General features: G+C 55.1%; 1 protein-coding gene across 8 annotated transcripts in view; it reads left to right on the top strand.

The window, feature by feature from the left end:
* PRDM2 (PR/SET domain 2) overlaps window positions 1–22328 on the top strand; it is a 125788-nt gene extending 103460 nt beyond the window's left edge. For all 8 annotated transcript variants that reach the window (XM_045063783.1, XM_045063779.1, XM_045063775.1 and 5 more), the window contains 2 exons: window positions 15526–15669; window positions 20458–22328. In XM_045063783.1, the coding sequence (XP_044919718.1) occupies window positions 15526–15669; window positions 20458–20483 (170 nt within the window). In that variant the 3' untranslated portion in view covers window positions 20484–22328. The remainder of the gene's footprint in view (window positions 1–15525; window positions 15670–20457) is intronic.
* Window positions 22329–26912: the final 4584 nt, after the last annotated feature.

Consider the following 26912-nt stretch of genomic DNA (forward strand, 5'->3'; position numbering starts at 1 on the left):
TCTGACAGTCAAACCTTGCTTCCTAGTGGCCCCACTTGTCCCTGTCTTCCCCAGTCACGGTTGGCAAGTGGGTTTCCTTAGGTGCGTGGGAGGAGCTGCTCGGTGCGGCACAGGCTTGCCTCAGAGGTGGGGTTGCGCTTGGGGACGCAGGGCCGGGCTCAGTGCCTGGTGTCCACCTCAGAAGCAGGAAGGAGTGGCGCTGCCGGGAGTGGGCTGCCTCTGGTCCTAGCGCTCTGCCACTTCCCTGATGTTGGAGACTACACTGGGCAGAATTTCACCTCTCATGGAAGGCTCCAGGTAACCAGGGACTTTGTCGTGAAAAGGTGATGCTCTTCGAGACAGTCCAGGCATGGACGGGAATGGGTGGCCTGTGCGCGCTCCTCCCATGGCCAAGGTGTGCCGCTTCTCTTCTCTTGGCCTAATGGCTGCCCTCTGTGTCTGGGGATGTGCTTGATTCAGTGTGACGTACACAGCGGTGGTCGACTCTGCAGGGAAGTCAGGGCTCACCCATCTCGTCACGTGGCACACGGGCTGGTGCACCTACACGGTGAACTTCCTCCCTTACCTCCAGATCTTGATCCAGAAGCTTTTCAGAATTCTCGGATAACTGGTGCCTAGGATTGTAGGTGTTTATGCCTATCTTTGTCATCTATATCTAGACTCTTGATTGAAATATACCAGCAAGTTTGGTGAAAACCTATGTTAACTGCTTTCGTGTAGGAACCAGCCTTTTCTTTTTTTCTTCTTTTTAGAGCGTGAGCAGGAGGTAGGGTCACAGGGAGGGGCAGAGGGAGATGGGAAGCCTGACCCGGGGCTCGATCTCACCACCTTAAGATATGACCTGAGCTGAAATCAAGAGCCAGATGCTTCACCCAACTGGGCCACCCACCCAGGCGCCCCCAGAACCAACCGTTTTGATGCATCTCAGTGAACCAGTGCCAGACACTGTCGTTGAAGTATGTGCTGTTGTAAATGATGTCATCGCCATCATTAGTATGCTTTTTGTGCTTAAAACTGTAAAGATCACAATATGGCCATTAGTGCCAGCTGACGCAAGTGTTTTATTAAGGCGATGTCTGGAATTGTGTCGGACAGGTGCTTAGGTGAGGCGGGGGAGTGTTTTGCTGGTCCCGCGGGCATCGTCTTCTTAGCATCCGTGTGAGGGGCTGCATTGCCTCCTGGTGTTCCCATGTACATGAAGGGGCCGGAGTCTGCCTCACCAGCGTGTTCCCTTGGTGGGCCACCTGCACCAAAACCCATTTGGGAGGCTTGCTTAAAATTCCCAACCTACTAAACCCTGATCTCTGGGCTGGGTCTTTGAAATCTTTGTATTTTAGCTGCTGGGCTGCTCAGATAAGTGTTAAGCAGACTCAGGAGTTCTCTGGGTCTTAAAAAGAAAAAGCACAAGGGACACGGTATCACCCCCTCTCGTTACTGAAATTGTTTCTGGTCTTCGTTTGAAATCTTTTTCTTTTGTTTATCAGCAGTGTCTATCCAAGCGGCATCTGCCAGTTTTCAGAACACTTCACGTACATTTCTCCTTAATCCTGATAACCACCCCATGACGGGTAGGCGGCTCCCTAGGTGGAGACACTTCTGGGTGTCAGAGCCGTGGCGGAAGTGAGGATTCTCTGCCTTGGCCTTGGTTGCTCTTTGTGTGTCTTTCTGGGGGTGGGGAGGGAAAGATGACCCTTGGCTCTTACGTTGTGTAGCCTTGGTGCTGTGTAGTCCTGCCAGTGCGGATTCACCGGTCCCCTGCCGCTTTGCGGCACCCGGCACGCAGTCGCTGCTCCCTCAGCGTCTGTGCGAGACAAGGGGAGAAAGCCTCCAGGAATCATGGAGTCAAAATTAGACCACCCTGCTTAGCGGACCCTGACTTAGAGGACTTTTTGGCTTCAAGTGTGAATTTTGGGGCACTTAATTGTTGGGAACTGAATAGAGAGCATCAGTTGCATAAATAAATGACCAATTAAGATCAGGTTGAAAGAAAAGGATTAGTTATTTGGCGATAGTTAATTACAATTAGCATTAAAGTGTTGCCACCTCGGGGCACAGGCCTCAAGGTTAAGGATGAGGAAGGGAAGCCGAGCAAGAAACCAGAGAGGCAGGAGGAGGTTGTATGCTGAAGTCCCGCGTAGCCGGCGGCTCGTTAACTCAGGGAAATAGGGAAACTGCACCAGCGCCCACACAGGCCACCTGTGACTGTCATCAAGCTTCCTGAACTTCATGGGGGCTGGAACTATCCAAGTATTCCTTTACATTTTTAAACCCTTTCTTTCAGTTTTGGCTCTGAAAGTAGGGTCACCCTCCCTCCGTCACCAGATTTAATTCTGCCTCCTGATACTCGACATCTCTTAAGGGTCCCTCACTCGTAGGACCTCCAAAATACACAGCCGTGGAAAATACTCGTGTGTGTTCATATTTTTGCTCAAAATAGCGAATCCCTTACTCTCAGACGGATTTCAACCATGTCATACACCTGTTACAGGGCTGTGCTGGACCAGGCTGTTCGGCCACCGGGGCCCGGAGCTCAGTGTCACTCACCGGGGCCTTTTTCCCGCTCCCTCGTGTTTGAGCTGCAGGGTGATGTGATCCCGCCACCTGCCGAGGTCACAGGGTGATGTGTGCTCCGTGAAGGACGCCCTGGGCTCGCCCATGTGTATGTCTGTCTCCGTGTCCAGCACGGTCACCGCCGCCTGAGGACTAGTGTGAGCACGTCTTGCCGAGTGCCGGGTCGGCCAGGGCAGGTGCTGCCAGGAACCTTTCGGAACTTCTGGGACGATATCAACTGGGGATCAACCAAAGTACAGTTGAAGTTCAGCCAGTGTTTTGTTGACTCAACCCTCCGTGTTGACGGATGCTGTGCGTTCCCTCCGGAACGCATCCTGACGACACCCGCAGGGAGAGCCGTTGTTTTTCTATCCCCAGCGGCCAAGTTCAGGGCTGCCAGAAGTCCGCTGTATTTGTTCCCAGGCCTGTTTATGCCACTCATGTCTGTTATTGTCCTCCTGTGACTCGTTTTGTCCGTTTACAAACGGACAAAATATGAGCATGGAGTTTATGAAAAACAGGTCGAATGCTTAGCAAGTCTCATGGTAATTTGCTTAAACACCTGTCATCCAGTTAGGTGTGGGTGAGAAGCCTTTAGAAATTTGCATGAAGGCTTAGAAAGATTTTGCACTGTGATCGCTTTTATAAGTGACTTAAGTTCTTGTCCCCACTTTACACAGTACCCAGAAATCATGGGCCATGCATCATGGGGATGCTTTATTTTGGGAAAGGCAGTCTAGGTCTTAGGGTTCCATCTCTTCCTTCCGTTACCTAGACATTTGGATGTCGGGTGCCGTGTGCCCAGCACTGTTGAGGGTGTAGCAGTATCTGAAACTGATTTTCTAGGGTGGGGGAGACGGACTGTGAACAAGCAAGAAGCTACATGGAATGTCAGGTGGTGAGTGCTGTGGACAGAGGTAAAACAGAAAAGTGGGATAGAGAGATCTGAAATCAGAATGGGGGCTACCATTTAAAATGGGGGTGAGGGCGGTCAGAGAAAGCCTAGCTGAAAGGGGGACGTTTAAACAAAGACTTGGAAGTGAGGAAGCAAGTGTGGGGACCTAGGGAGGAGGGTGCTTGGCAGAAGGACTCAAGTGCAAAGGTCCTGAGGCAGAAGCATCCTTGGTGTGCTCAGGGAACACTGGGGAGGCCGGCTTGGCTGGAGGGGGATAGGGGGTGACGTCAGGGAGGTACCTAGGAGCTGCTGCAGCCATTGTAAGGACTTCCCTTGTACTGAGTGAGTGGAAGGCATTGGAGGGCTCTGAGGGGGCTAATACGGGATGACTGGCCTTCTGCAAAAATCTCCCTTGCTGATCTGTTAAGGATCGACTAAAAGGAGCCAAGAGCAGAAATACAGCCTAGGAAGGGAATGCGGTAGCCCAGGTGAGGAATGGTGGTAGCTGGATGGGTCTGTAGCAGTGGAGGTCTGAACAGCCCCGGAGTTCTGGGTGTATTTTGAAGGTGGAGCCACAAGATTTGCTGAGGATCAGCTGGGGATTGGATGGGAGAATTGGGGATGACCACAGGTTTTTGTCTTTTTGTTTTTTGCCTATGTTTTCAGCATCCAAGCGCCTTCTTTTTTTTCCCCTAGTAGGTGATGAGGTGAAGACTCTGATTGGATCCAGTTTGTATGGTGCGTGTGTGCTGGGGATGCAGGTTCAATGATGCAGTCTGCGATGCTGTGAGGCCCTCATGGAGAGATGTGGACAGGGTAGATGACTGAACAGTTTGAAGTTCAGAGGGAAGGACACAGCCAGAAATGTAGATTTGGGTGTCTCACAGGACACACAGTGTTGAAAACCACAAGATTGGAGCCCCCTAAGAGCGAGTGTAAATAAAGAAGAGATGCCCAGGAATTGAGTCTGAGGGCGCCCCAGAGTTGGGGAAATTTGGGAAGAGCCCAGAGGTGTTCTGGGCTGAGGGGGAACCAATGTAGCATGTGATGGCGGGGGGAGGGGGGTTCAGACTGGGCTCCGTGTGCTGGGGGCACCTCTCCTGGACTTGGGGAGGCAGGCCCTGCTGTGCAGCTCTCAGAGGCTTCTCTCGGGACCCCTACGGCTCTCCTCTGGGCCTGCTCAGTGGGTGGAGATGCCCCTGACCTCCCCGGGGAGGCATCTCCACCCCAACCATCCCCACGGAGCTGTCCCGTTTCTCCAGGGCTGTTTCCTATCTGAATCCCAATTGGAGCAAGCCAAGAGTGACCCCGTTGAAAATGCAGGGACTGTCCTCGGCTGTTCACAGATTGTCAGAGCCCCTGATAGTAAAAACCAAAAGATCCCCGTGTAACTGTAACTGCTAGTCACAGTTCAGAAAAGGCCCAGGGTAGAGACTGGGTGGCTTCTTACCCTGGTCTTGTTCCGATTTGTCAAGTCCCCAAATCAACTTGCTCTGAGACTCAGGAGGACAGGAAGGATCTGGGGGTGTGAAATGGTAGTAACAGTTCTCGCCCCTAGCCCCTGTCCTGGAGGAGTGGCCTTCAGGGACAAGCAGGACTTCTTTGGGAAGTGCTTCCTGGGGGTAAAGTAAGTTATGCATTTTCTGCTTTCTTTACCTTCCCTCCCTCCCCTTGGCCATAAAATAAAACTAAAGGCAACAAGGTAAAGAGAAACAAATCTTGAAATGTATTTCAGATGTCCCAGAGCCCAAGTGTCAGGGCGTAAACAGAAACTGTGCATACACACACACACACACGCGTGCGCACACACACTCACACAGACACGCACAGTATTTCTGTGGTTCGTTCCCTTGTTCTGAGCTCTGGTAGTGTCTATTTTCCACACTTAGTGATCATGTATTTACATCTATATTATACAAATGGTGACCTTCCCCTTCTAGGACACATGCCTCCGGGGGGCAGAGACCAGTGTGTTTGGTTTATGGCTGTGTCCCCAGGGCCGGGTATACAGTAGGTGCCTGACTGATGCATACTTCTAATCACTGGAGTGCCTAGCTTTGTTTAGTGTGGAGACAAGAAGGCTGGCACCCCAAGTCTCAAGGACATGTCCCCTCGAAGGCACATGGCAGCACATATGTGCAGAGCGGGGAACCCGACCCAGAGATTGTACTAAATCAAATTCAGGACACATTGCTTCATACGGCTGATTTTATTTTACTTTATTTTTTACTTTGTGAAGTTTTATATCTTTATTTGACAGAGCGAGAGAGCGAGCACGAGTCAGGGGCAGAGAGGCAGAGGGAGAAGGAGAAGCAGACTCCCCGCCTAGCAGGGAGCAAGACAAGGCATCAGTCCCAGGACCCCGAGATCATGACCTGAGCCAAAGGCTTAACTGACGGAGGCACCCAGGCGTCCCCTAAGTGGCTGATTTTAGAAAATTTCTGTTCAGAAAGGCTAAATTAATTTTTCTGCAGGGCCCTCCCCTCCCCTCCCCTCCAGAGGCTTAGCGTAGATCAGCGCCATCCCCTGGCAGAGTCTCGTGTCTTCAGCGGGCACATCGGCTCGGCTCCCCACCATGTCCTGTGTACCTAGCACAGAGCAGGCCTCCATCGCATCACTGTTACCACATCAATGAGGGCGACATAAGCTTGGGGTAAGTGACAGCCTGCATCCTCCTCTTGGGAATTTATACGCCGTCAGCACAATAAAGGCTCAGGAGTCCTGCAGAGACACGCCTGTTTGGCTTCTAGAGCTCGTGCTCCGGAGGCGAATGGCTCGGGCTCTGATCCCAGCTCTGCCTCTCACCAGCACTGTGTTTTTGGGCGAGGTGCCGAACCTCTCTGTGCCTTTAGTTCCTCGTGTAGAACATCTAGCAGTTCCCATCTCACGAAGGTCTTGCGAGGATTAAATTTGTGATTCCAAGTCAAACACTGGGCACGGCCCTTGGCACCTAGTAGGCATGGAATGTTTGGCGGCCAGGGTGCAGATGAGAACGCAGACACACGTGGCATCTGGGGGGACCGGTTCTACTGAACCTCGGTTTGGGAAATGCCGGGTGCATGGGAGATGCATTAGGAAGGTCTTCATTCCTCGCCTGTCACTACTTGGCTGTGGGTCTCTGGGCCCGGGGGTCTGTCCCCCACAGGAAGGTAGCCTATTTGAATGGCCTCCCCATTAGCCTGGGTCCAAATCACCGAGGACCCTTGCCTTTTGGGCGGCATCACTGCTGCTGACCAATGTCCCTGTTCAGGCCCAGAGCAAGCGTGCCTTTCTCATGGCACAGCCAGGCCTCCTGAGATGAGCTGGTTGAGAAGCCTCCATAGCAAAGGAGCCCCCTGAGCTCCCACAAGGCCTCTCCCTTAAGGCAGCCGCCTCTTCTTGTTAGTGTCCGGGGCTGGGCACCAGCATCAAGAGGTAGAGACCCCCTTTGGAGGATGGACCCACACAGGGCTCAGGAGACCCTCAGTCCCAGCGGCTACAGACCATGTGGGCCTTTGTCCCGGGGGTTGAGTCATCTCTTTGACCTTTGCCTCGTGTCAACTTTAAACGACAGGAATGCTCATAATAATGAAGACTTAGCGTCTTTATGGAATTGTGCTGTTTAAAAGAGCTTTTCAATGAGGATCTCAAGGGAGGCCTGTCCGTCCCTTTCTGTCCCAAAGGAGAACCTGCTTCGTGTGTGTTCATCTTACTGACAATGCATGTATTTGCTTGGGTTTCCTTTTGGTCTCCCTCCTGGTTGTAGATGTCTCCTTGGGTGTTCGAAAGCAGCCTGTTTCTGCTCAGTCAGAGGGGAGAGGGGACAGTGTTGGGGGCGCACCGGGGCTTAGGGGGGCTGGAGTAAAGTGCGGTGCTACGTGTCCGTGCCCGAGGCTCCGCTCGTCTGTCCGTCCTGCTGGGTCCTGCTGGGGCTGCTTGGGCCTGAGCTGGGCTCGTCTGGGACACCGGCTGTCCTTTGCCCGTGGGATGCAGCCAGACCTGAGCCTCTGCCCCGAGGGGAGCGGGGAGGGTCTGTCTGGGACCCCTGAGGCCTGTGGAGTCGCGTTCAAAGAATTGTAACCGTGGGGACCTGGTCCCGTGGTTTGGCAGGGGCCTTGGCAGTGAGAGGAAGTTACGTCCCGGCATGATTTGGTTTCTGAGCAGGGAAGACAGGCGTGTTTGGGGATCTGGGCTCCGGGTTTGCTGTTTACCTGTCCAGGGAACATTTTCCAAGCACCGCTTATGCGAGGCGGGTGGGTGAGAAATGGACACAGATCGTGCCCCTTGGGGCTTGAGTTTGGTCTCACGTGGGGCACCTGCCTCCCATGGCTCTTTGTCCCAAGTCTGTTGAGGCTTCACTGTGCCCTACCTCCCCATTTTCGTGTCCCCAAATAGGCAATGAGGCCACTTGTGTCCCCTTGCTGCTTCCCCAGAACAGCTTGCCATGTGACCTTGAGTGAGTGACCTTCTCGCTTGGCTCAGTTTCCTCACTGAGAAAAAGGCGCTGCTTGGCATGAGTGCGGGGGTCCCCTGCTCCTCTCCTGGCCTGGCAAGGTGGGAGGTGCCACCCTGGCAGGGATCTCCCTGCTGGCAGCTCCCTTTGGCTGAGGTCACCACAGGCCGGCCCAGCCTTCCTGTTGCCTGGGCTGTGTTATGAGCTGTCACATGCTGGGTATTTGGAGTTCAAGCCAAACAGGTTTGGGGATTAATGGCCTCTGAAGACCTCAGATCCTGGCACGAAATGCCCGTGAGGCAGGGACACGATTGGTGTTGTGGATGCGTGGCGGCCAAATCCAGAGCCAGCATGGGCACGTGGCCGCCTTCAGAGCTGGAGAGAGGGAAGGAGAACCCGTGTGCTGAGCCGCAGACTTCAGGTCTGATCAGATCTGTGAGTCCCGGCTCCTCCCTCACCGCCCTTTCCCATCTCTCCGCATCTCTGTGTGGCTGCAGTTACTTAACACGTCTGTGTTACTGTCCCCTCAATGGCCTTTCTCATGTGGTTAGAGGGAAGAGTGAATGAAAATACTGTCAGAGCACAGGGCTGCCGGGGCTGGTGATGCCCAGCGGCCCGCAGTAGCTGCGCGTCCCCCCGCCCCATCCCCGGCCCCCAGCGTCTCCACTTGAAGCTCAGTGACTGTGCAGGCCCGTGGTTTCAGACTTTGCTCCTGTCCCCCAGAGGCCACTTGCATTGTCCTCGTCTAGGCTTCAGAGTCCCTCTTAGGCACGGCCACCTAGCACGTGGCCTGCATTGACTCCCTGCTGAAGGTGTGCCCAGCCCCTCTATCCCCTGACTTCGGTGTACAGATCCCCTGTATGCTCCAGGGAGCTTGTTAAAATTCAGGTTCCTGACTCAGGAGGTCCTGGGGTCGCCGAGCAGTGGCATTTCTAACAAGCCCTAGGGGACTGCGGACCACACTCTGAGGATACAGACCTAGACCAGTGGCTCTCAGAGTTGGCTTTTATAGTTTTCAACGCCTGGCATGCAAACCAGCTCAGTTAAAATCTGTAGGGCTGAGGCACGGGCTGCAGGGTTGTTTTAATCTCTCCAGGTGACTCCAGTGAGCATTGGAGTTTGAGACCCCTGCCTCCCACCCCCCCAACCCGCCCTGCCTCTCAAGCCAGGGTTCCTCTGCACGGACATGGTTCCGGCTCCAAGCCCGCTCCTGGCCACACGGGTGGCTGACCTGTGGGCAAACGGTTAACCCCATCTGGCTTCTTGGAATATTGAGAAACACTCTTTGGTCCCCATCACTACAAGAACTGCCTCAGGGAGGGGCACCCAGGCACTGGGCTCCTATGGGCCTGGATTCAGTTTGGCTGCACCCCTGTTGGCCAGGAGAACTTGGATGGGACACTGGGCTTCCTCACCTCTCTGAACCTCTGTTTCTTCCTTTGTAAGACACAGATCATCCTAGTTTCTGCCTTAAGGGCTGCTGGGAATATTTAGGGAGCTCCTGTATAGCACCCAAAGTAGCTCTAGGCGCATAGTAGGTTCTCGAAGTGATACTGTTGCGTAGTGTTCCTTGCTTGACATCTCATCTCACGGGTGGGATGGCTGTGGTCCAGCGAGGTGGAGGCACTCTCCCGAGGCCACACAGCAAGTCAGCGGCAGATTCAGGGCTGAGCCTTGGGCACCTGCATCCCAGTGTTGGGCCACTTTTCCTGCCTCTGACGCCTAGCCTGGGGACTTCATCTGAGGGGCAGGGCCTCCCTGGAATGGAAGGGGCTGTCTGCTCGCGGAAGGAAGATGCCACCCTGCCCGAGGTGGCTGGCGGCTGGCGGCTGGCGCCAGGACGCAGGCGGTGACTCCCACAGCCCCGACGTGTGGGCTTCACCCAGCCTCCAGGGAATTCCAGCGGCGTCTCCGGTTGTCCCACCTTGGCTCCAGCTCCCACACACCTGGCCTCTCCCTTCACCTCTGGCTAGACTGCAGAGCATCAGACACGGACTTCAAATGGATGGTGCTCTGAGAGTTTATAGAGAGTTGTGTAAGACTCCTGTGTGGCCGAACCAGCTCCAGGGATGACGTTCTAGGACATTGCCCTTGACTCCTGCGGAAGAAGCGACAAGGCAGGCCAGGGGACGCTACTCAGTAGGTCGTGGCATCCTGGCAGGCGGCAGGGAGACTCCTGCGGGGACCGGAGAGCCCCTGGCCTCTTCCTCTCCCAAGTCCATTCCTCTCTCGGCCTCCCTGGACCCAACTCTCCTCGAGGGAGGTCTCTGGACCCTCCTGTCTTGGATTCACTTGGGGTTTGTCTCTGCCATGCCCTGAAGGCTGCTGTTCCCATGGTTACCAGCAGCTCTGGGCCCCTGCTGATGACCGCTGTGGTTCTCCTTCCTGGCCTCAGTGATCTTTGGCAGTGGGGGACTCCCCCTGGACAGGCTTGCCACCGCTTCCTGACATCACCACCTGCCCCTCCCCATCCCGTCCTGGGTCCCTCCCCTTGCTGAGCCATCCAGGCCGCCCAGATGCTGATCAGCCCCAGACTCATCAGTTCCATTTCAGCAACCCACTTGACCTCTCTCTTGGGTCAAGTAAACACTTCACATTGAATCTTTTTTAAACTGATCTCTCCCTGAATCCTCTCCTGCTCGCTTGTCATCTTGGCTAACGGCAAACCCTCCTGCTTTGGAGGTAGTCGAGACTCTGGTGTCTTCCTGGCCCTAGCCCCAGCCCTGACATCCAGTTCATCCACCCCTCCCCCCATTCCATTCTTGTCATCTTATCGTCTGTGCCTAACACAGTGGCCAGGTCATGTCAGTCTGCTGCCCAGAAGGACACCCTGGCTTCCGCCTCACTCAGGGCTCACAAGATGCTCTCTTCTGCCCCCTTTTCTCTGGCATTCCAGGCAAATTCCACCTCAGGCCCTTTGCACATACCATTTGCAACATGTGCAATGTGCCATGCCAATGTGCCACGCCCCCTGCCTGCAGGTTTGGCTCACATGATTCAGCTCTCCCCCTCCCCATGCATTCCCGAGCTCTCTCTCCTCTGCTTCATTTCTCTCTGTGGGGGTCACTGCGGTCTGGGAGGGTGGGGTTTTGACCCCCTTGCTCTCGCTGTGTCTGTAGCGCTCACACCGTGCTGAGCGGCAGTAAATGCTCCTCCCCAGGGCTGAGGTAAGCAGCTCTGAGAAAGGCGAGTTGAATAGGCTCTCCAGAGCAGGGGTGGGGGGTGCTTGGCCCTCAGAGGGTCAGGGAGTGGGGGAGCCGACCTTGACCTGGTCACATTCCCTCATCTGCGGGCACCATGTTTACGGAGCCTGTCCCCAGTCTGCCCAGTGACTGTGGTCTGTTGTGTTAATAGGCTCTTGTTGGACACCAGGATGGTGCCATATTCATCAGCTGTGTGTTTTCTGTAGCGTCTCTAAATTATGTGTTCAATGATGGGATGGCCTTGGCCCGTTTTCTTACTAGTTTCGCTGTTACATCGCTCCGTCTCTGTGACTCCCGCATCCCCTGTTCTCGGAAGGCTCTGAAGAGGCTCAGGTGTGGCCGCCGCTCCGTGATGTCACTTCCCCCCAACTCCCCTGGACTCAGTGGTAGTGGGGCTCTAGAACCCCATGTGAGGGGACAGAGCCCCCTTCCCTGTGACCCCTTAGCTCGTGGAGATGCCCCAGGCAAACTGACCAACCCTTGTAGGTCCCGGGGGTCCTTGGGTAGTTCCCTACCCAGGCCTTGAACTAAGACCCGCCACTGTTGGAAACCTCCCGGGGCCCCGGACTTCACTCCTGTTTCTTGTGTGTGGCTCCGCGTGCTGGTGCCTCGCCTCCTGGGGACCCGTGGGGTCGAACAAGAAGGTGGTCGCCAGGAGCCCGAGTGCTGGCCTTGCACTGGTGGCAGACTTCTGCACCCAAGCGCTTTTCCTCTCCGGGCTGCGTGGTGAGGGGGGAAGTGTCTGTCGTACTCCCCGGCGCCCAGCAGGTGGCGACTCCCTGCTCTGTTAGGCAGAAGGCCTGGGGTCCGGGGTCGCTCGAGAAGCCTCCGTGCAGCCAGGGGACAGTCGGGGGGACGTGGAGGGCGCTGATGGGGGCGAAGACAGTGAAGTGAAGGGACCGGAGGCAGGTGGGGAGGGCGTTTGCGGTTTCCAGTGGATTGCTGAGGGGACTCTCACGGAGGGGGATGCCCTTGAGCAAGAACTTGAAGGAAGGAGGGGCAGGGCCGCCCCGTGTAGACTCCCTGGAGCGCCGACAGAGGCCAGTGCCCCATGCCGCCCCCAGAGATGCTCATGTCACGGGTGTGGTGTGCGGACCTGGCCTCCCCGTGAATGCAGAGTGTGGCCGGGGCTGAGGGCCGCGGGGGGAGGGCCGTGCGTGGACGCGTGTGTCATTGCTTCAGGGGCATCCCACATGTGCTGACGTCTCGGAAGGCGAAGCGCCCTCACATCCTGGTCCCTGGGCTTGGCGGGCCGGCAGGGATGGCCTCTCTTTACAGACGGGGAGGCCAAGGTTCGGAGCCTAGTGGGCAGGGAGGGGCTTCCCCCCGGGCCACCCAGCCAGCGAGGACAAGGACCGGGACTGACAGCCATGCTGCCGCCGCCTTGGGATGTGTCACAGCCCCTGGCATCCCTTCAGTTGGTCGGCCCCTTGCGTCAGCACCGACTGCCCCTGTGTAGACACGTGCACATGGATATACTCGCGGGCCGGCATGTCAGGTGCTGAGAGCGTCCTCTAAGTGTAATCAGCACAACCGCCCAGTGGCATTACTACTGCTCCCGTTTTGCAGATGGTGAAACCAGAGCCCAGAGAGGCCCCTGACTTGCCCGGCTCACACAGCCAGGAACCTAGAATCAGGTCTTCGTGTGGTAGCCGCGGCTGTCTGAGAAGGGGAGAAATGTCTGGGTCCGCAGATGCTGTTCCTCAGCGCCTCACATCTCCGCTCCAGGCCGCCCCTGGTCTCTCTAGAGTTCTCTGACCACAGGAAGTGTTTCATGGTCAAGGAAGGAGACTGTCCTGCTGGACATCACTGTCCTAGACACTTAAGTCGTGACCTGGTGTCTCCCCAGAGATTGTGGTCCGTGGAGCTGAAAGCCCTGGGCTCTGCTCCCCCGGGAAAGTCTCCGAATCTCTGTGAGCCTCAGTGTCCTCATCTGTGAAATGGGTGTAAAAAGTGCGTTTTCTCCTCACCTCCTGAGCTGCTGGGAGAGTGCGGTGATAACCGCCCGGAAAGTACTTGGGAATTACAGGGCTGTGTGCATGCCAGCTGGGGTTGCCCTCACTGGGCCAGGCCGTGTGCTGAGAGGTGGTGAGAGGAGCCTGCCTAGGGGGCCTTTACCCCGACCCTAAACTCCACCAACTGCCGGATGCCCAGGGATGGGGAGAAAGCCTGCCCCCTAGTGGAAGTGGCTGTGGTTGCCTCGGCTGCAGGAGCCTGAGTGCAAGGGAGCAGAGAAATATCAGACGGCAGGTGGCTAGAGACCAGGGGACATAAGTTTGTTGGACTGATCTGATTTTTGAGCATTTAAAAGTTGTGAAATTCTGGTAACAGAGAGGGAGACGTGGAAATTGATGATGCAGATCCTGCCTCTCTTCAGAGCTGCTGCTTATTCTGTTCCTGTGCATTAGCGACATTTCTGCAGACGGGGGACAGTGTAGGGGCCCTGGCAGGTGGCTGGGACTGTTCTTTCTTCCCCAACAGGCCCAGGGCATCCTAGATTTCCAGGCTGCCTCACAGGAGACTGTCCCTCCCACAGGCACGTCGGCCGGCTGAGGGGCTGAGTTCACACTGGGGTCCCCGCCAGCCTCTGTGGCCACCTCCTGGGCTTTGGATGGTCCATCGGGGGCACAGGCTTGCCGCTGAGCATGGGGTGTCCTTTAGTTTTCTGCCTTGAGCCTTGCTTGGCTAGTAGAAGCAGCTGACCGCAGACCTTGATCTCACAGTGGTAGGGGGAATCCCCACGGGGCAGCCCCGCACCTTGACCGAGAGGCCCTCGCTTGTCTGTTTACATGTTTGTTTAATACATTCACTTACTTCGCTTATTGTAATAGGTATGTTTCGGTAGCTGCCTCTGCCAACTTTGATGCGATTCACTTTTCGGGTCATTCTCTGCCCCGGGGGCTGTCCTGAGCGCTGTGGAGTGTTTGACAGCATTCCCTGACGCCATCCACTAGGTGCCGTAGCAATGTCCGGGACTCCCCTCGGAGGTGACCACCAAAAACGTCTCCAGACATTGCCAAGTGCTTGTGCTTGTGCTTGTGAACAACCACTGATCTAGGGGCCACCCGCGTGGCTCATTCGTTAAGTGTCTGCCTTCTGCTCAGGTCATGATCCTGGGGTTCTGGGATCAAGCCCCGCATTGAGTTCCCTGCTCAGTGGGAAGCCTGCTTCTCCCTCTCCCCCTGCTTGTGTTCCCTTTCTCGCTGTGTTTCTCTCTCTCTCTGTCAAATAAGTAAATAAAATAAAATAAACATAACCACGGATCTAAACCCTGATGTGTCAACTTCGAGCCTGGCCCCATTCCCATCTCTTGCCCCCTCAGGCACAGCTGTCTCTGAGCCAACACCTGACAGGGGTGAGGCTCACCCTTCCCGCTTTCCCGCCCACCCCACCTTCCTCCTCTCCTGACCGGAGGGCCTGCTCACTTCTGTCTGGGGGACACATTTGGGATGGGACAAGTTCCTTAGCCTCCTGTGACCTGTTTCCTCATGTGCAGTTCGGGCTGGTACAGTAGGCGCCTTGCTAGGGGTACGTAGAGTAGGAGAGTTGTATGTGTAGGTACTCAGCATGTGTTCAGTGTGCACGTTGTTCTTATCGAACGGCTATTTATTTTTGCTGTGCTAAGATGGGGGTGCGTCAGTGAATAGGACAAAAGCCCTGACCTTGGGATTTCATAGCCCATGAGGGAGGCAGGTACATGATCCCACCATTGCGATTCAGTGTAATGAGTGCTGTGGTGGGAAAGTGCGAGGGGGCAGTGGGAGCCTGCAGGAGGGCTGCCCCATGCGGGAGTTAAAGAAGGAAGGCCTCCTGGAGGAGGTGGTATCCCGGCCAGGACCTGAAAGATGAGTCTGGGTTAGCGAGGTAAAGGAATGGGGTCTAGGTTATCTCTCTTTTAAAAAATCCTTAAATGCTTTCCTGGAAAAAAAAAAATATATATATATATATCTTATTGAATGGGCTCTGGTAGCAGAAAGGGCCAGACTGTGTCATGGGATCCAGGCTCACACCCCCTCAAGGATGCCCAAAATGAAAGTGCTTGGTGCAGTGAGGCTGGGATAGGGGGCCAAGTGCAGAGCTCCTGGCCTGGAGGAGACCACTGCAGGGGATGGATGTAACGTGGTACCGGAAACCTCCCCAGATGCTTCCAAGGAGGGGGTGATGCCTGGGAGGCAGCTGGGGCACAGCACAGCTGCTGTGCCTGCACAGCTGGGCTCCATTCCCAGCTCGCCTGTCCCTTTCTGGGGCTCGTCTGGACAGCACTGTGCAGTGCAGTGTCACAGAACCCGGCTGGGGTTTGCTTCTGCTCACCCTGTCCCTTGCAAGGGGAGGGAAGGTGGTGGGCAGAGCTCGGTGGAACTCAAGTGGGTCATTAAAGCCCACATCCCGTGGGCCTTGAGGTGCCATCCGGGGCTGATGGTGTATATCGTTTCTCTCCCCAACAGCTACAGTCTCCGCCTGGCATCCCGGTGCCCTCCGCCAGCCGCCCCGTACATCACCAGGCAGTGTAGGAATGTCAAGGCCACGGCAGCAGCCCAGTTCCAGGGACCCCTCTTCAAAGAGTAGACCCTTCGCCTGCTCCCTGACAGGTACGAGGAGGGTGGGGAAGCTCTGGGGGTTGAGGGGCACCAGGCTTGGGTCTTGGGGTGGGCTGGGAGGCAGAGAAGAGGGTGGGCGTGATCGCCTGGATGCTGGGGGGGCGGACACTGGGCCTTTCTGCAGGCAGGTGTGGACCCCAGCCCTGTCACTCCCTGGCTGCGGGACTGCCGCAAGGTACTCAGTCTCTCTGAGCCTCAGTTTCCACATCAGTAAAATGGGGAGGACAGAATCACAAGTGTCACGTGTATGCAAAACAGGTAGAAAGTGCCTGGTGCACAGACAGCACTCGCAGTCACTAGCTATTTTAGGACTCGCAGTTAGCTGTGACTTTTAATTAAGAATGGCAGGGACAACCACAACAGCCAGCACTTACTCGAGACTTCTAGAGGCTTTAAGCCCACAGAAGATTGTGTGGTCTTTACTCCCACAATGTGTTTGAAAGTGAAAGTAATAGTATTCTGCAAATATAAAACGTAAACTTAATGTTGAACCTGAAGTCTCTTTCTAGATTTTCTGGTGGTAAAACCTGAATTCCATCATAGAAGCTGGACTTTCCCTCTCCAGGGGGGCTGGGCTTGGCCAGTGAGCTTTAGCGGGCCTGGACTTCTTTGTTGGTGACGTGGCGTGTCTTCTGTCCCTGAGACGGTGATGGGAGGACCCCATGTGCCAGGACACGGGGGCACCAGTTAAAAATACAGACCCCAAGGTGCAACTCCAAACTTACTAAACAAGCATCCTGGTGTGCAGGGCCTGGGAATCTGTATTAGCAGGTGGCCCCATGATTCTGGGACACATCCAGGTGTGGGGATCCCTGCTTAATGCAGCAAGGGTTGTTCAGGATGAGAACACAGTTGTTTCGGGCAAGAATGGACTGAACTCTGAAACTTTGGGGTCTTCTGTCCTATACGTTCCTCCCTTTGCCTGTCCTGCTACCTGGTGGGCTCACTCGCTCCTCCCTTCCTGAAGCTGCGGGAGGCTCTGGGCTTTATTTCTCTGGGGATCAGGGAGCGGCATGGAAACAAAATCCGCTTTCTCCAGGGACTCTTGTCTTGAGCCAGAACTCAGCCTGTGTCTCCAGAACAAGGTCCAGAGAGGGCACGTGCCCCTGAGTCAGAATGCTGGGGGGCAGAGTTAAAATGTGCGCAAAGCGCAGAACTGGAAGGCCCTGGAGAGGAGAGGCCCCAGGACAGTTCTGAATCCCGGCACAGCCTGGGCCCCTCCCTGTGGTGGCCGCTGCCATGTGGACGTCTGTGTTGATGGGCGCCAGGGTGTAGCCTACAGCCCAGAGCGGGTGTTCTTTATGGCCCAAGGCCGAGCCGGGAGTAGTTGGATCGATTGGGCCACGGACTGGGCCGTGACCGTCGGCCACTCAGTCTCTGGTGGCGATGCGGGGTTTGCCGAGCACTGCTAATTCAGGCTCTGCCCCCGGGGGCCGTGGCATGACCCTGGAAGGATGCCTTCTCTTCCCTTACTGGCAGACATGTGCAGCTTCCCCAGCAAGATGTTCAGATGAGTAGAGGCCCAAAGTAATTTAGGTCTGTGACTGATTTATTTATATTTATATATATATATATAATTAAAATTATATGGATGTAATATATGATATATGATATATTTTTATATATATATATATATATATATATATATAATATGATTTTAAAAACACCATACTTCTACTGTTTGTATAAGCTCAGGCTGCATAACAGAGTGCCGTGGACTCTGGGGCTTAGACAAGACATTTAGCCTCCATGCTGGAGGCTAAGCCTCTGAGTATCTGAGGTCAGGGCACCAGCATGGCTGGGTTCTGGTGAGGACCCTCTTCCTGGCTTACAGAGGCCACTGTCTTGCTGTGTCCTCAGTAGTGGAAAGAGGAAGCTCTGGTGTCTCTTGTGAGGTCACCAAACTGGTCACAGGGGCCCCTACCCTCCTGACCCCATCTAAACCTCACACCTTCCAGAGGCCCCACCTCCAAATCCCGTCACACTGAGGGTAAGGGCTTCCCCGTATGAATTTGGCCGGGGAGAGGGGCAGTTCCACATGTTTGCAGAATGATTTTTTAAGTGCTGTGACAGAGGATTTTAGCATGGGAAAGATGTGTGCGTCAGAATCCCCATTTCACAGGGAGGGAGACAGACACAGGGGCAGGTGGCAGAGCTGGAGGCAGAGCTGGAGGCATCTGACTCCCCGAATGGAGAGAGGACTCCAAGGGCTCTGTGCTGCCCCCCTCAAAGTCGTTGTGCTTATGGGGTCTGTTTGGGGAAAGAGTGATGTCCTGTCTGTTTGGGGAAAGAGTGATGTCCTTGGGAGTGCCCAGGCCCTGGGACTGCGCCTTCCCTGCCGCCCTTACCCGCTTAGAGGCTCTGGCTGGTTAACTCAACAGTCGGAACCCAATGAGGAGCTCGCCTTTTCTCCACGGCTGACTTCTCGTGTGCCTCCCTCCTCTGGCCTTTATCAAAATTGTGGAAAGCCCAGGGCTTTCTGTTCACTTTTTGGCATAAAACACACCACCCTGTCTAGTCCTGCAAGAAAATGCCCCAGCACGTGCTCTCTGTCTCTCTCTGTTGCCTGAGGCCAGCACACTTGGGCCCTGGGGTCCTTGAGGGGGCTGTCCAGGGAAGGGCTTGGCGTCTCTCACTCATTTGGCCACTTCCCTGATCTTTCCCTCGGCTGCCGCTGGCCTTGGGTAGGCTTCCCAACACTGGTTGTCTCCTGGGGTTCTAGGGGCTGGGTGGGGTGACAAGAACCCTCCCCCTACCCGACAGCCTCTGCTCCCCTCCAGCCCCAGTGGTCCAACCCACAGCCCCTGCTGCTGGGGTCCCCACCCTGGAGGGCTGCTCCTCGGGCTGGGGATAGGCAGGCTGGCTTCTTTTGTGGATCCCACTTGATGACCTGCAGGTGACACACCCCAGCCACACCAGATGGAGGAAATGCACGCCACTCCTACGGCTGGCCCCTGTCTCTGTGTTCTTTTTCTCCCCTGGCTCATTTGGGACACACACAGGCCTCCACTAGGAAAGGAGGCCCCTGTTTCTTTAAGGTACCCTCATCTAGTGCCCCATCAAGAGATTTTGTGGGGGGGGAGTTGGAATGGACCCAGTGTAGTGGTTTAAGTGTGCATTTTCTGGAGGTGAATCCAGCAATCCTGGTAGGTATTTCACTTCTCTGTGTTTCAGTTTGCCCATCTGCAAAATGGGTTACTAGTCATATCTGTCTCATGGGTGTACCATAAGGAGGGCGCAGGTTAGTATATGAAAAGCCCTTAGGAAAGCGCCTGCCTGCTATGTCATAAGTCTGCAGTCAGTTGGCGCGGCTGTTACCGTTGTTCTCAGCCAATCATCACAGCAGTGGTAGAGTAATAATAATACTAGTTAGTGGTCAGAGTGGCAGTTCTAGCACTGATGACCAGGTCCGCAGGGCGAGAGAACGGAGCGCCTGAACTTGGCCCAGCACGACGCCAGGCTCATCTTCAGGCCCGGGCAACAAGTGTTACTAAGTCCTGACAGCACCCCCAACCACCTCCATTCCTGGCTCAGGGTCAGGGACTGTGGGTGGGGTGTCTGTGGCCGAGGCACGCAGGAGAAGCCGGTCCCCCGGAACCAAAAGCACTCACAGGCTCTGAAGTGGGCTTGACCCGGTTCAAGTCCCATGGCTGCCGCTTGTCATCAGCCTGACCTTGTAAAAATCACTTGTCCTCTCTGAGCCTCTGTTTTTCCGTGCCAAATGGGGATCTGGGGATCTGTGTCACCTGCGTGAGGGTTGTTGGAAGCATTAGAATGAAATCAGGTGGTGACGTAGTTGACTGTGGCAGAGTCTTTGGCAGGATTGATTGAAGTGAACATCTGTGTCCCCGGATCCAGCAGTTACACCACCAGGGAGACACGCGGTGGGAATGCGTGTGCATGCCCACCAGAACCCGCACACGGGGGAGGTCATACATTACGTGTGCACGCCCAGCACTTCTGCTTGGATGAAGTGTGCACACATGTGCCCCTGCACGTGTCCTCCAGACATAGATAAGCATGACTCAGAGTGGCCCCAGATTGGAAACTGCCCATTTGTCCTTGGCCGTGGACCAGCCAGATGAAGGAGGCACGATCCTCCAGCAGACTCCCGTAGCAAGGAGGTGGACGGAACCGCACGCATGGGCTCGGGAGGGATGGATCCCAGACATGTGCAGAAGGAGCCAGATGCAAAGTATACGGACGGATTGATTCCACTTATTTTAGTTAAAAATGGACAAAATCAGTCTATGGTGATAGAAGTCAGAGTGTTTATTCTGGGGATGAGGGTTAGCAGTGGTCCTAGAAGAGAGCCTGGGATGGGGGCGAAGGGGAGGTGAGTCATGTTCGGTTTCCTACGTGGGAGCGGCTCACGCAGGCGTGTTCACAGTGAACATGCATCAGGCTGTGCTTTTCTGTGTGTCAGTGGTGTACCGCAGTCAGTCCTTTTATTTTTCATTTTTTAAAAAGATTGTATTTATTTGTCAGAGAGAGAGAGAAACAAGAGCAGGCACGTGAGCACAAGCGGGGGACACAGCAGCCAGAGCAGGCAGAGGGAGAAGCAGGCTCCCCACTGAGCAGGGAGCCCGAAGCGGGGCTCGATCCCAGGGCGGGATCATGACCTGAGCCGAAGGCAGACACTTAACCCACTGAGCCACCCGGGTGTTCCACGGTTAGTCCTTTACTTGTAAGAATTAAGTGAGGTGATGCTTCAGCGGCCCAGGGTAGGCACTGAGGATGCGGCCACTGTTACCGTTTTTCTTTTCTTTTTCTCCTCAGCACCTGAAGTGACCTGGAATCAGTGAAGCCAAAGGGACTGGCCTTCTGCCCTGCAGGGAGTACCGACCTATTCCACTTTCATGAGCCTGCGAGAGAAAGGAAGAGTGCGTGTGCGTGTGCGTGTGTGTGGTCTTCAGACGAGGGTCCCAAACCCCAGGGAGGCAGGAAGGCAGCTGATTCCACACCATGGACGACACTTGGGTGCAGCCGCTGGGACCGTGTTCTGCAGCTCAGCCTTCCTGCTGGGGGCGGGGGGCCTCTCCTACTATGCAATTTTTCAAGAGCTCCTTGATCCTGCTTTTTGCTTCTCGAGTTGTCTTTTGCCATGGCGGGGACTGTGGGCTGGCTCAGGGGTCGGCTCCAGTCCTGTCTGAGGAAGGCCTTCCGGAGGAGGCCGAGTTTCCCTTTTAACCACCCCACCTTCCCCAGCCTTCCACCATCTCTGGGAATCAGCGGCGTGTGGACGTGTCGGACCCTCACTGATTGACCTCATTGGCCTGCGCACTTCGAAAACCTCCCTTCTTTGCCTGAGCTGCTGGCTTGAGATTTAAAATTCTACTCAGTCCATTTCCGGAGAAAGTCCCTGTCCCCATTTGCAGATCTGGCTCCTCCCTTGAGAGAGGCAGGGGATGGGACAGCATGTGGGGGGAGGAGGAGGGCTCCCCGCCCCCACGCCGCACCCCTCTCTGCTGTGCTTCTTTTGCCTCCCTTGGTGGGACCATCAACACCTTTAGTGGCTGACCTCCTCAGATTAGCTGAAAAGGGAAACAAAAATTGGGAAATGAAAAATAACTTGGAGGATTAAGAAGCACAGGGGAGAGAAGAGATTTCCAGAGGCCAGTCGCCTGCCAGGGAATGATGGAGCTGGCTTCCGCTTCGCACGGGACCACTCCGTGTCTCGGAGAAACGGGTGAGCAGAGCAGGAGTTTGGACCCAGTTCAGTGAGGGTCTTGGGGTTTGTGCCTTTGGGGCAGACCCTAGACACGGATGTCTGAGACCACTTTAGCGCTGTTTTCTCAGCTACTTTCAGTCGTGATGTGCTGAACCACAGTGGAAGGACAGCACTTGGAAGGACGTGAGTGGTCACACACAAAAAGGGACTTTTTTTTTCAGGGCTACTATGGTTGATCTTGCAACTCTGTAAATATGTACGTAGACACTTTTAAAAGCACGTATTTATGTCCCTGACTGTAAATGCCCCCTTTTTAAAGTTTTATAACTTGTGTTATTTAATTAATCAGTCGACTGGCTGCAGTGTAGGGTCTGACGATGGTCCGGGAGGAAGGTCTCACGAGACCCTCACATGGGCAGAAAAGTGCCGATCGCCGGCCTCCATTCAGTTTTCCAACTTGCCACCCAGCTCCAAACCATCGTTTGTTTCCAACTTCCATAAGCTGGCATCCTTTTGCCCACTCCGAAAATTAACCCTCACAAGCATGAAAAGCTGTGGCTGTTCCTTATCCTAACGATACGGTTTTGTCCCATAAATGTCGACACTCACGAACTGTACCCCAGCCTCTCGGTTCTGAGGGTTCCCGTTTGCAGCGGCAAGGAAGGCTCACGAATCCAAAGCTTCGAAAGTCACTTTCAACCAACGGTGAATTCCAGAAAATGTTGTGGGGGACTGGGGGACACTAATTTCTGCATGTGCAAATGTGTGGATCAGCCTTCGACCCTCTCAGACCAGCAGAAAAGGCTACGAGTGTCCCAGTCACAAAGACGGAGGCGGGGGGGTGGTCTTCTAAAGAGTGGTGTTTCCTGGTCAGTGGTGGTTTTCGGGCATGGGTGTGGATCACGGAAGAGAACGGTTCTGTATCTGCCATGTGAAGAAAATTAACAATAAAAGTGTGAAGCGCGATTGTAAGCAACAAGCCTGGGAGTGATCATTTTGGTTTCTGTGTTTTGCGTCCATTTTGGCAATTTCTGTGGGGTGGGGGTGGGTGGGTTGAGGCGGGCCCCGGAGGCCCCATTCCGACAATGAGAGCAACGCGAGGTTTCAAGGAAGCTCACTGTGGAAATATCCTGCGGGGTGAGCAGTTTACTCTGTCCTCAGATCACTCTCCCTCCCTGCCAGCGAGGAAGCTAAGCCATTTCACTGAGGCTAGACAGGACTCTGTGATTGTCAATACATTCTCCTCTTTAGCTTTATTGGGATTGCTTTTACGTACCGTACAATGAACCCACATAAGTCAGTGTACAAATCGGGGTTTTTTTGTTTTGTGTTTTGTTTTTTATATTTGGAATTGCGCAACCATCACTGCATTCAATTTTAGAACATCTTCAATCATCCCCGAAAGAAATCCTATACCCGTTAGCAGTCGCTCCCGATTTCTCCCTTTGGGTGCCCTAGGCAGCCACAGGTCTACTCTCTATCCTTAGGTTCGCCCTTCCTAGACATTTCACGTAAATAGAATCACATGGTGTGTGATCTTTTACGACTAGCTGCTTTCACTCCGTGTTTTCGAGGCGTACCCAGGCTGCAGTACGTATCAGCACTTCATTCCTTTTTATGGCCTAATAATCCCATTGTATGCTTTTATTTGTGCAATATTTGGGACATAGTTACACTTAAAACAAGGCATCACTCATTGTTGATCTGGAACTCAACTGTGACAGGTGTGCTGGATCCTACCCAGTAAGTCTGCCTGTGCAGCAGTGATTCCAAGCCCACGGCTGACCTTTTAGGGACCATTTACTGTGAACTGCCATGGGCCAGATACTCCCCGCACATTCATTTTTTCCTATCAGGGCATCCCAGCAGGAAGGGTACCTCGACAGCCATTTCACAGATGAAGGAACAGGCTAGACACCTTAAGCAATTTGTCCCGGGGTCACACAGCCGGCAGATGTAGGCTGGAACTGCATTCAGCCCTTTAGGGCCCAAAGTTCTGTGTTCCTACTTGCCTCTTGCTGCTGCCTCTGCTGCTGGTTCCTCCAGCTCTCCAGCCACCTGGCAGGTGGGAACACGACAACAGAGGTCAGTCCCCAGCTACCCAGAGCATAGCAGTTGGCTGCTGGACTTCGGCTCCCCCCCAGGTGCCTGGCAGGATGAGAAGCATATGTTTAAAACTATGGGTTCTGTCCCAGGTGCGCGCCCTATTGGCCACGTGACCTTGCTTGGGCTTCCACTGGCCTCAGCTTGGCTCCTTGTTTGTATAAGGGGACGATCACCCAGCTTCCTGGATTCTAGCCACCACTACATTTGCTTAAAGTTAACTTATACCCCTCTGGGATCACCTGGCTGATTGTTAAAGGAGAAATCCCTGGTGTCTGCACCCCCCTCCCCCGCCCATCTGTCGCATCAGAAGCCCGGGCGGGGTGTGTGTGGGGGGGATTGCTACCGGGCTGACCAGCTCTGCAGGGCCCAATAACTTTAACGCCCGAAGCATGTCTGGAAACAAGCATCCGGGCCTCAGGCAGACCACTGAATCAAGGGCGCCCCAGGGATTTGCATCAGACGGGGTCTCCCTATGCTTGTTCTGAGCGTCAAGCTGTGCCTGGTGCAGGGCACCGCCAGGACTGGGGGACGGGCTCCAGAGACTCAACCCCGCCAGGTGCTGGGCAGGTCCTTAAGCCCGCCCGGGTGGCCCGCGGAGACCGGGGAAGCGCGGCGCTGGGGGCGGGAGCGGGCCGTGGGGAGCCCCGCACACCCTGCGCCAGCTGCCCCGGAAGGGTTAGGGCGGGGCGCGGGGTCAGGTTAGGGCGCCGCGGCGCAGACTCCAGGGCTGGCCGCGTTCCGGTTGCCCGGGCAACCGTTCCCCCGCCCTCGCCCCGGGTGCTCCTCCTTCTGACGTCGAGTGCCAGGTCACGAGCAGCCCGACGCTGCGTCACGCTACGTCATGCGCCTCCCGCCGCCGGGTCACGTGGGCATCTCCTGGTTCACGTCATCAGGGCCAGGGGAGCGCAGGGCCGGCAGGGGGCTTGGCAGAGAGCCGGAGCGCGCTCCACGTTCCCTACAGTACGTGGCACTGATTGTCTCGCGGTGTTGTGACTTGTTACTAACCCCGCGTCGCGCGTGCTTTCTCACCGAAGCTTTCTGTCGTAATACCCCGAGCCTTGGTCTGTACCTGTGTGGGGAAGCGCGGGGTCTCCCCGGGACATCAGGGGACGGCTGTGCGCACCGCTGTCCAGACCCGAGGCTGGCGCCGGGGAAGCTGGGCCACCGTCCTGGGCACCTTGGCGGGAGCAGGTGGGCGTCCTCCCGTGGCCCCCTCGAGGGTGCCCCTCGTTAATGCTGATGGAGGTCGAAAGGAGCCCGGAGGCCTCCGAGCCAGTTGGCAGAGCGGGTGGGTGCAGCGGGTCCCTGAGCTCCCTGCTCTGACGCGGGTGGCGTGGAGGCCGCCCCCCTGCCAAGGGGTGAGCTGAAGGCAGGCCCCGCGGTGGCAGGCCAGCTCCTGACTCGCCGGGCTCCGAGGGCGCAAGTTCTCCAGGGTGGGAGACTGGAAGCCTCAGACTGCCCCACCAGCCTTGCCATGGCTCCGCGTTGGAGACCGCGGCTCCGAGAGGGCCTCCTGGCCCAGGGTCTGCCCCTTCTGTACAAGAATCTGGCTGGTGGAGCACGAAGCATCTAGTGGAAGGTGGCCTGGGCCCCAGGGATGGAGCACGAAGTAAGTCTCTCTCTTCTGATCTGCCCTCCCACTCCCGGAGCAGGCTCAAATGAGGAGCAGGTTTGCTGGTGGGGTGAGGTAGGGGAAGGCCAGTGTCATATGACTTCCAGTCAGTGGACTTCCGTGCTGGCTCCGGGTGAGGGGTCCACTGAGAGTCAGCACTTGGAGGCCACTAAGAGTGTGGGTGTTTTTGGATTTTGCACCTTGAAGTTGTCCCATTTGTGTCTTCCGAGCCCTGGTCTTGGCAGCTTGTGATACTGTGTGTTTCTCTGGACTGTGTGCCCATCTCTGAATTGATGTCACTAGAAGAATCCTCTGAGGATTTCCTGTGCACTTAGGATAAAACCCAACTCCCTTCTCTGGTTTAGAAGTCTTACTGGCCCCAGAGTCACCTTACACACCACCATCTTCCTCCTTGCTCTCTCTGATCCAGCCATACCAATTGTATTTTTGCTCTGTCTTCTGCCACAGGGCCTTTGCACAAACTAATCCTCCTGCCTGCATGGAGTTTCCACCAGAAGGCATCCTTCCCTGACCATTCAGTCTAAGGTGGCCTCCCTGTCACCTGTCATTTGGCCTTGTTGATTTGATTCACCACCTGACATTTTCTAGTTTCTCAGCTTCTGTAGAATGTCAGCCCTGTAAGTGTAGATGGACTTTATCTATCTATTCCTTTGTTGGCTACTACATCCAGCGCCTAGTAGGCCTTCAGGGTTTACTGTGGGAGGCACTGTAAGTCATCCTGGGGGGAATATGACCTCAGAGAAGGTCTTGATGGGTTGGGGATTGAATGCAGCTGTAGGAGATTGGCTGGTTTTTAGCAGCCTCTGACCTGGGTGGAATTTTCAGCCGTGGCCTGCTTCTGTGTAGGAGTCTCTCTGTGCAGACTGTTTTCATGGCCAGAGGGGGAAATAAGGTGGCTTTTCTTTTATACTTTTAAAAAATGTATTTATTTATTTTAGAGAGAAAGAGAGTGTTGGGAGGGGAGGAGAGAGAGACTGTCCAGCAGACTCCCCGTGAGCATGGACTCTGATGTGGGCTTGATCCCAGGACCCCGAGATTATGACCTGAGTTGAAATCAAGAGCAGACACCCAACTGACTGAGCCACCCAGGCACCCCAGGTGGCTTTTATTTTAAATGTCACTACTGTAGACGTAGGGTTGTCAGGTAAGACCCGGCACATTTGAATTTCAGATAAGGAGTGATTTCTTTTTCTTTTTTTAAAGTATAAATATGTACCAAGTATGGCATGGGACATGCGTCCACTAAAAAATGGTTTGTTGTGGGTCTGAAATGAACATGTAACTAAGCATGCTGTGATTTTATTTGCCAAAGATGGAGACCCTCTTCAGAGGGCTAAGCCCCTGAGCTGTGCCCTTCTGGGACGTCCTGCCCGGTTCCAGCTCTCTCTCTGAGCTTGTCAGCCAGCGCTGGCCCTCAGCCCGGCGGCTGGGGCGGCTACTCCCCCTGCTTTTAAAAATAGCTCACGGCTTTGGAAGTGAAGGCCACCAGTGTCAAGTGGGGCCCTGAGGGCTCTAAAGAGTGTTCAAGTGGCTTTTGACGCCTGCCTACATCTGGGGGTTGTGGCTCTGACTTTTGCTTGATGCCTAGGATTTTTGTTTTTTTAAGCCATCTTGTCTTTCTTGCCATCTGACGTGGAAGATTCTTGGACAGCGGTGCAAACAGCTGGGCCAGTTTTATCATTGGTTGGAAGGATGTTGCCAGATGCTGTCATCCTTGGTCAAGGTACGGTTTCTACGGCTGTGCCCCCCACCTCTGTGCCTTTCCAGAGCCATGCTGGGTGAGACCTTCCATGCCAGCTGATGCATGGTTCAGACTTGCTTCAC

Source organism: Mustela putorius, unplaced genomic scaffold (assembly GCF_011764305.1).
Source record: "Mustela putorius furo isolate JIRA1106 unplaced genomic scaffold, ASM1176430v1.1 tig00003853_pilon_pilon_pilon, whole genome shotgun sequence".
Lineage (NCBI taxonomy): Eukaryota > Metazoa > Chordata > Mammalia > Carnivora > Mustelidae > Mustela > Mustela putorius.